This window comes from Sphaeramia orbicularis, unplaced genomic scaffold (assembly GCF_902148855.1).
Source record: "Sphaeramia orbicularis unplaced genomic scaffold, fSphaOr1.1, whole genome shotgun sequence".
Taxonomy (NCBI): Eukaryota; Metazoa; Chordata; class Actinopteri; order Kurtiformes; family Apogonidae; genus Sphaeramia; species Sphaeramia orbicularis.
This window is the reverse complement of record NW_021941645.1, coordinates 47,641-57,640: the sequence shown is the minus strand read 5'-3', so window position 1 is coordinate 57,640 and position 10,000 is coordinate 47,641. Positions and strand designations below refer to the sequence as shown.

The following is a 10,000-nucleotide window of genomic DNA, read 5'->3' as shown; positions in this document are numbered from 1 at the left end:
TTGCTAAGGGAACCCTGGAGAACAGGAAACGCGTGGACCGTCTGGCTTTCCTGCTGTGCAGTCCGATCCCCCACATGGGACGGACCGGACTGGACCGGACCGGACTGAGGAACAGCGCTACAGCTACCAGTGATCCCAGAGCAGCTGTGTTTGGAGCGGTCACCATGGTAACGGACAGTAAACTTCAGCTGGCCACACCTCACACACATGGAGACAGAGAACACACGCATATTTGTGAAGTGACACAGGGTTTGGACTGACATCTGCACACACACTGATGCATTCTGGGTAATTTAATGCATCACAGCTGAGGGATTTAGTTTGAACTCACACAGAGGTCAAAGGTCAACTCACCTTATCCCACAGTGAACTTCCATCTGAGCATTTTACCCACAATGCACCCACAGCACCTAGCATTAGCATTAGCATTAGGAGCAGTGAGCTGCCAGTGAAGGTCTCCTCCTCCTCCTTCAGAAACACATCTGTGTTTGACTCCTACTGAGGACACACGTTCTCGTCCATATTTCCTCCTCATACGTTGGAACAAACCAGTAAATGTGTCAAACATCAGTGAGTTTGCTTCATGAGTTCAGTGAAATAAAACTGACTGAAAACAAATGTGTCCAACAGGCCTGGGACCATTAGGAGGACTAAACACCACCTCCTTCTCCTCCTCCTCCTCCTCCTCCTCCTTCTCCTCCTCATCCTCCTTCTTCTTCTCCTTCTTCTCCTCCTTCTCCTCCTTCTCCTCCTCATCCTCCTCCTTCTTCTTCTTCTCCTTCTCCTCCTCATCCTCCTCCTTCTTCTTCTCCTCCTCCTTATCCTCCTTCTTCTTCTCCTCCTCATCCTCCTCCTTCTTCCTCTCCTCCTCCTCCTCCTTCTCCTCCTCCTTCTTCTTCTTCAGCAGGTGGCGTCCAGCCTTCATCTTCATCATCTCCATCTGTTCTTTTCTCTCTGTTCTACACCGCTGCAGGAGTCATCCCGCCCACTTTGCAGACGCTTTAATTTGAAACAACACAAACAGGAAGCGGAGACATGGAGACAGGAAGTGACGTGTTACAGACGGACAGTGAAGGTGAGTGTGACCTCATCTGGACCTTCTAAATAAATAAATAAATAAATAAAATATAGCTGATAGTAAATACAGTATTCTCATCCATATAAGGTGGTATTCCTCCACATGTGACCTTTGACCTCAGTCAGTTCCTCAAACCAGGTCCACGTCTGTGAACCTCAGTGTCTGTGTTGACTTCAGTTCAACACATTTATTCTAGTCCACTCCTCTTTTTTCCTTCCACATTCTCAGACCCCTCCCTCCACAGCCTTGGACCCCTCCCCTCCACAGCCTTAGACCCCTCCTTCCACATTCTCAGACCCCTCCCTCCACAGCCTTGGACCCCTCCCCTCCACATCCTTAGACCCCTCCCCTCCACATTCTCAGACCCCTCCCTCCACAGCCTTGGACCCCTCCCCTCCACAGCCTTAGACCCCTCCCTCCACAGCCTCGGACCCCTCCCTCCACATTCTTAGACCCCTCCCCTCCACATTCTTAGACCCCTCCCTCCACAGCCTCGGACCCCTCCCCTCCACATCCTTAGACCCCTCCCTCCACAGCCTCGGACCCCTCCCTCCACATTCTTAGACCCCTCCCCTCCACATTCTTAGACCCCTCCCTCCACAGCCTCGGACCCCTCCCTCCACATTCTTAGACCCCTCCCCTCCACATTCTTAGACCCCTCCCTCCACATCCTTAGACCCCTCCCTCCACATCCTTAGACCCCTCTCTCCACAGCCTTAGACCCCTCCCCTCCACATCCTTAGACCCCTCCCTCCACATTCTTAGACCCCTCCCCTCCACATCCTTAGACCCCTCTCTCCACATTCTTAGACCCCTCCCCTCCACATTCTTAGACCCCTCCCCTCCACATCCTTAGACCCCTCCCCTCCATATCCTTAGACCCCTCCCCTCCACATCCTTAGACCCCTCCCTCCACATCCTTAGACCCCTCCCCTCCATATCCTTAGACCCCTCCCCTCCACATCCTTAGACCCCTCCCCTCCACATCCTTAGACCCCTCCCCTCCACATCCTTAGACCCCTCCCTCCACATCCTTAGACCCCTCTCTCCACAGCCTTAGACCCCTCCCTCCACATCCTTAGACCCCTCCCCTCCACATCCTTAGACCCCTCTCTCCACAGCCTTAGACCCCTCTCTGCACAGCCTTAGACCCCTCCCTCCACATCCTTAGACCCCTCCCCTCCACATCCTTAGACCCCTCTCTCCACAGCCTTAGACCCCTCTCTGCACAGCCTTAGACCCCTCCCTCCACAGCCTTAGACCCCTCCCTCCACAGCTTTGGACCCCTCCCTCCACAGCCTTAGACCCCTCCCCTCCACATCCTTAGACCCCTCCCCTCCACAGCCTTAGACCTCTCCCTCCACAGCCTTAGACCCCTCTCTGCACAGCCTTAGACCCCTCCCTCCATATCCTTAGACCCCTCCCCTCCACATCCTTAGACCCCTCCCTCCACATCCTTAGACCCCTCTCTGCACAGCCTTAGACCCCTTCCTCCACAGCTTTGGACCCCTCCCTCCATAGCCTTAGACTCCTCCCTCCACAGCCTTCGACCCTTCCCTCCTCCACAGGGAATGACAACGCTGTTACCGTAGCAGCCGATGTAAACAAACAACAGCGATACCATGGAATACAGAAAAATATTTACAGCCATCCTGAATCACACCTTCACATCCAACACACATGCCTTCAGCCAACACAGACACACACACACACACACACACACACACGTTTTCATTCACACTCACTAATGTTCTGGTTGTTTTGGTCCTTGGTGATGATGCCATGGCAACCACTCTATGATTACATCATCTCCTGGAGAACAAGGACAGATGCCAAACAGACAAACTGGAAAAAAAAACAAAAAAAAAACAGACAAACTGAAAAAAAAAACAAACAGACAAACTGACTGAACAGTTGAACTAATGTTTAAGGAACAACCGTCCACCAACATGCGTGTGTGTGTGTGTGTGTGTGTGTGTGGTTTCATTTCCTTGTTTTCCAAACTAAAGCTCATTAACTCCGTCCGTCCTCCAGATACTGTTGTGTTTATATTAAGCCCCCTGGTTCTGGTTCTGGTGTGGACTGGACTCACCATGCCATGGTTCAGCCACTGGGGGATGAAGTTGTCCAATAATCTGGGATAGACCAGGTCTCTGTCGTACAGATACAGAGTCCAGAAGGTGAAGACCACGAACTACAGGAGCACAGACAAAAAGACACCAGGGGTCAGCAAAGGAGAAGAAACACAAATAAAAATAAATAAATATAAGAGGAGGACAGCAGGGGTCAGCGAAGAAGAACAAACACAAACAAAAGCAACTATGCATAACGAACAGTTTATGGATCTGATCAGATTATCAAAGAGCATCACATGTGATCAGTAACACCGATTGGATCTAAGACAGACACTGTGGCCTTGAGGCCTTGTATTCCCATCATGCACTTGGACCAATGCCATACCAACATCCCAGTGACCTCTGACCCCTACTCCAACAGCAGATAGCGCAATATGCTAATTCCCTTCCAACCCCACCAGACCCAGGTGCTAAATGCTACATGCTAATCCCCCTCTGGCACCCCCAGACCCAGGTGCTAAATGCTGCATGCTAATCTTCCTCCGACCCCAAACAGACCCAGGTGCTAAATGCTACATGCTTATCCCCCTCCGGCCCTACCAGATCCAGGTGCTAAATGCTACATGCTAATTCCCCTCCGACCCTCCCCAGACCCAGGTGTTAAATGCTACATGCTAATTCCCCTCCGACCCTCCCCAGACCCAGGTGCTAAATGCTACATGCTAATCCTCCTCCAACCCTCCCCAGACCCAGGTGCTAAATGCTACATACTAATTACCCTCTCACCCATGTGCTAAATGCTACATGCTAAATCCCCTCTGACCCATATGCTAAATGCTACATTCTAATTCCCCTCCGACCCAGGTGCTAAATTCTACAAGCTAATTCCCCTCTGACCCAGGTGCTAAATGCTACATGCTCATTCCCCTCCAGCCTCCCAAGACCCAGGTGCTAAATGCTACATGCTAATTCCCCTCCGACCCAGGTGCTAAATGCTACATGCTAATTCCCCTCCAGCCCCCCCAGACCCAGGTACTAAATGCTACATGCCAATTCCCCTCCGACCCAGGTGCTAAATGCTACATGCTAACCCCCCCCCCAGACCCAGGCTTTAGTCCGTTTCACCACCACAGTGCCGTTATCTACTGTATCTGCAGACGGTTTGGACCCGGGCCAGCCCATGTTCTACAGGATGGGGGGTTGGAATTACCTGCCCGTCATCTGGGGTTCCAGTCGGCAGCGTCTGCCGCCCCCCCCATTGTACCCAGACCAGTGCGTTCTCTGCTTACATAGACCCACGTAAACCCTGAACTCCACAGTTTCCATACAGTCGGCTCAGTTTCCAGAGTCCTGCTGATAGTCACCTCTATTGTGAAGCGTGTAAACCGAACACACAGGGCGCCACGCCAGATCCACGCTTCTATAGGTGTGTGTGTGTGTGTGTGTGTGTGTGTGTGTGTAAACCTAGATAATGAACCAGACTACAGTTTCTACTGGTCGACAGCCTTAAAACACAATCATTAAACCATTAAAATGGACAAAATAAACTAAATGAACAAAAATGAACATAATAGTGAACTAAATGAAGAGAATAATCAAGAAAATTAGTACAATAATAAAATATTGGAAAACAATAATTAAAATGAGTAAAACTTAAGAAAATAAAAAAGAAAAAAGGAGAGCACAAAAAAAATTAACCAAACTGATGCACAGATCATTTGATTCGATTTTATTTTATAGAATATTATCTCCATTTTGACTGTCTGGTTGACTTAGTTGGGAGCGTTACCATGGTAACACAGATGGAGCTGTGGTTGAAGACACTGTGTTCAGGACCGGTCTGGATAAACGAGACTCCAAACATCAGTGGTTTTTCTTGCTTTTATTTTGGTTTATTCTGTGTTTTTGTTGTTTGTCGAAATGAGAACAAATGTGTCCAATCACATGACCTATCCTGACCTAACCTGGGAGTATACCCCGCCCCCCCTTTGGCCCTGCCCACTCACCGCTCCAACGGGAAATGCCAGCACAGCCATCATCCAATCACGGAGGCCGATGAGCTTCCGGAGCTGCCTCTCCTGTTCACGACTATCGCCTCCTTTAGTCAAAAGGCTGGAGACATCGATGAGGACGCACAGTCCGAAGAACACGGCCTGGATGACCTGTAGGGGGCCGCACAGGGCAGAGGTCACACACAGAGGTCAGAGGTCACACACAGAGGTCACACACAGAGGTCAGAGGTCACACACAGAGGTCAGAGGTAAGCAGCAGAGGTCAGCTGCAGAGGTCAGAGGTCACACACAGAGGTAAGACACAGAGGTCAGCACTGTTACCATGACGACCAGGAACAAACACACCAGACCAGCTAAACGCCAAACCCCAACTGTGACCATGTTAAAGAGTAAAAATTAAGAAAACAATAAAGGAAATAAACAAAACAATGAACAAAATATAAAAATGAATAAAATGATGAACAAAATGAAGAGAATAATCAAGAAAATGAATAAAATAATGAAAAGGATTTGGCAAATTAACACTAAATTGACCAAAAATTAGGAAAATAATAAAGAAATTAAACAAAAATGAAGGAAATGAAGAAATATTTTTATGCGTAATACAGTTTTTTTATGATCATATTTCCAGGTGGGCGACACGGTGGTGCAGTGGTTAGCACTCGTGCCTCACAGCAAGAAGGTCCTGGGTTCGATTCCAACACCAGTCGACGGGGGGTGGGACCTTTCTGTGTGGAGTTTGCATGTTCTCCCCGTGTCTGCGTGGGTTCTCTCCGGGTACTCCGGCTTCCTCCCACAATCCAAAAACATGCACTAATAGGTTAATTGGTTAATCTAAATTGCCCATAGGTGTGAATGTGAGAGTGATTGTTTGTCTCTATATGTCAGCCCTGCGATGAACTGGCAACTTGTCCAGGGTGTACCCCGCCTTCGCCCCTATGTAGCTGGGATAGGCTCCAAGCGACCCCCGTGACCCTAGTGAGGATAAAGCGGGTTCAGAAAATGAATGAATGAATTTCCAGGTCATGTAAACGCATCAGATCTGATGAACAACAGTTATTGGATTTAAATGTTTCTGTTTCACTCCTTTAATCAGGTAAATGTGGTGTTTTCTGTTCTATAATATATATATATATATATATATATATATATATATATATATATATATATATATATATATATTACAAAGTCACAGTTTCTGTTCTGACTCTTTATTATCTTTATAAAAGATGGCCGTTCCCTGTGGCCCCGGCCCACTAGGCACCACCCAGTGGGCGGGGCCACTACCTCAGTCTCCACAGGGTCAGATCACTGAACACTTTAATGCCTCAGTATTTACCCATGATGCTCTCTGTGCATCTGTGTGTACAGTGCTAATTAGCTCCCCTGCTACATGAATAATGGATCTCTATGAGAACTGAGCTAGCGCAGAGACCACGGCGGCACCTTCTTTCTGACCTGAACATTTCAGTGTGGGCGTGGCCTGGTGTGCAGGGTTTCGTGTTGCGTGGGACGGTCCCGGCCCAGATGTGGCGGTGGTGTGTGTTTCATTAACACCCTGAACCAGGAGGAGGCGTCGACTGTGGAAAACATGACGCCGCTGTTTGTCATGTCAGAGGGGATTATGTTAGCGTTAGCCACCATCACACGCCCCTCTGATTATTATTACTGCACTATTAGCAGCACAAGTGCATGATGGGAGTGCGTTTACTGTGGATGGGCTGTTTGTGTTTTGAGTGTGAGGCGTTCACTGTCTGTCCGTGACTCAGAGAACTGGTGTGTCCATTGTTTTCAGAGTATGATGAATGGCAGCTGTGTGTGTGTGTGTGTGTGTGTTTTTCCAATTACAGACACTCATTACAACATTAAGTCTGTGATTTCATTTGACTTTAGACTCAGAACTCTTGTTACTGAGCCCACAATGTCCTTCTGTTACTCAAAGGACCCCTCAACGCTACACAAAACAACAGACGTTTGGCTCAAACTGAAGTGGACTAGTTTCTGTAGATCCATGGTGTTAAACTGAAGTTAGTTCTGGTTCCACTTTCAGACCAGTACGATCTAAAGTCAAATAACAGAATAATAAATAAATTCAAAGGGTTCTCTGAGTTTTAGTGCAAAAAACAGAACATTATAAAAAAAAACAACAACATGTAAATAACCTGAAAAAAAAGGAAATTTCACAAGAAAAAGAAGTGTAATTTTCACAGTATTCTAACTCATTTTATCATTTATATGTGTATCATAGCTCAGATACAAATACACAAAACCTTTAATAATAATAATAATACAGAATACTGGTACAAATACACTGAGTTTACTTTAGACATTTCAGGTTGTTCATAATATAATATAATATAATATAATTGGATCAGAGCAGTAACATAATAATTATCTATAAATAATGAAAAAATCTGACCAAAAAATGGAAAACCATAAACAAAATAAACAGGAAAACAAAAATTACAAAAAAAAGCCACAAATATGAACAAAATAAAAAAGAACAAAAACAAACCGTAACAAAAAAAATCAACAAAACTTTGAGAAACTGCAACTAAATTCTGTTCAAATGCCACTGAAATATCTGATGGTTTTCACCTGTTACTGTTAAAGGACAGTTTGTAAAAGTAAATATGTGTGAAACACCACTGTGTGCATATGTGTGTGTTTACATATATGTGTGTGTGTGTGTGTGTGTGTGTGTGTATTTAATGCATATTTAGCATATATAGTTTTAGGATATATTTAGTGTATATATTCAATATACATTTTGTGTATGTTCAATCCATATTTAGTATATATATTTAATGTACATATTTAATACATATTTAATGTATATTTAGGATATATTTAGTAAATATATTTAATGCTCACATAGCGCATTTTCAGCCTGTGTTCTTTGTTTTATTCAGTGTATATTTCCAGTATATTCAGAGGTTATTTAGAGTATATTTATTGTGTATTTAGTATATGTTTAATGTATATTGAATGTATATTTAGTATACATTTAATGTATATTTCATATATATTTACTGTATAATTAGGGTGTGTGTGTGTGTGTGTGTGTGTGTGTGTATATGTATATATATTTAGTATACATTTAGCATATATATTTTATATATATTTAATGCATACTTGGCGCATTTTCAGCCTCTGTTTCTGTGCTTTTATGTGTGTGACTCGTGAACGCGCGGCGCGCTCCCGGCCAGGTCTTATTTGTATTGGGTTCATCTTCCTTCAGAACACGTGTTCCGGTTCAGGTTCTACGGTGGACCAGTTATCCACCGATGAACCACCGTGTTCCGGTTCGGTTCGGCCCCTCCCGTCCCCGGTTCCAACACATACCACCTGACTGAACCAACCGACCGACGAACCGCCGTGGAATCGATCAGTGCACGCGGCTCCGGCTCCCCTCCCCCTCTCCCTCTTCCGGTCCGGTCCGGTCCGGTCCGGTGTGTCGGTCCTTACCAGGTCTATGAATGTGAGGAACTTCCAGGACCCCCCGTAGGTCTGGTGGGCCGGCATGTCCAGGGCCTTGTAGTGACACAGGATGGAGCAGTAGGACAGGAGGATGGCCACGCGCAGCACCTGCGACGGGATCAGCGCCATGACGGACACGGAGCCCCGGACCCGACCGGACCCGAACCACACACAGCCCCGGACCGGAGCAAACACACCCGGATACACAGCTCCGCTCGGCCCGGACACCCGGACCAGTCCAAGAGGATCCGCTGTGAGCCTCCGAAGACCACTTCCGTGTTTATGATGACGAGGGTGACCAAGAGGGCGGGGCCACGGGCTGGGATCTGCACGAGCTGGAAAAACAAAAGAACCTACGGAGCCCGGGAGGGGACATGCAAAAAATAAAAATTATTGCGTTATAACGCAAAAGTATTGCGTTATAACGCAAAAACTATTGCGATATAACGCAATAGTTTTGCGTTATAACGCAATCATATATGCTCTCTCTTGATTGAGGTCCGTACATAATACATTGTAATCCAGTTCGGGTCCGACCGTGCCAGGTCTGACACGCCCCCCTGTCCTGTGTAGTATGACCATAACTCTTTCATTATTAGTCCGATCGGAAAAATTCCAACGGTTTTTGAATTAAATTCCTATTTGCCCAGCTTCACGTCTGTGTGCAGCTTCATGGATACAGATGTATGTGCGCCAAGTGTGAATGATCTGCACATGAGAAGGAGGATGTGCGCATTGTATTAAAATCCTTTACACTCCTGAGCCTCAGATGGTCCACCTGGACTGGTTTTCTTATTTTGATCATAAAAAGGTCGGAAAATATGCTTTGAGTCGTTTTGTCAATTTTTGCAGACCACTTCGAACGTTCAATATTGCAATCACTATTTGTTTTAATACTGTAATAACAATTTAAAATGACAAAAAACACAAAAACGGAATTTTTTTTTTTTTTTTTTTTTTTTTTTTTTAGTTTTAGCAGAAAAACACTGAAATTAGACATGGATACAACATTTGAAAGTTAAATATGAACTTTAAAAGTATAAAAACTGTTTAAAACAAGCTGTGTGAGTATTTGCCTTTTATTGTGCAAAAACAGGGTAAAAATCCAAACTCTACAGGTGTCCCCCACCACCACCACACACACACACACACACACACACACACACACACACACACACACACACACACACACACACACACACACACACACACACACACAGGGCATTTGTCCGTTCTGTGTCTGCAGAGTTCCTTCATGTTCGTGGTTCTGCAGAAACAGTTGTGTCAGTTCACAGTTCTGATCCAGGCAGTGCTCCTATGGCCCAGTCTGCACATGGAAAATAGTCTGTTGAAAC

At 46.0% G+C, this 10,000-nt stretch overlaps 1 protein-coding gene across 1 annotated transcript in view; it reads right to left on the bottom strand.

Moving 5' to 3' along the window:
- aig1 (androgen-induced 1 (H. sapiens)) overlaps nt 1–8,936 on the bottom strand; it is a 13,638-nt gene extending 4,702 nt beyond the window's left edge. The window contains exons 1-3 of the mRNA XM_030130529.1: nt 8,634–8,936; nt 5,160–5,315; nt 3,171–3,272 (exon numbers count right to left, since the gene is read on the bottom strand). Coding sequence (XP_029986389.1) covers nt 3,171–3,272; nt 5,160–5,315; nt 8,634–8,774 — 399 coding nt within the window. The 5' untranslated portion in view covers nt 8,775–8,936. The remainder of the gene's footprint in view (nt 1–3,170; nt 3,273–5,159; nt 5,316–8,633) is intronic.
- Nucleotides 8,937–10,000: the final 1,064 nt, after the last annotated feature.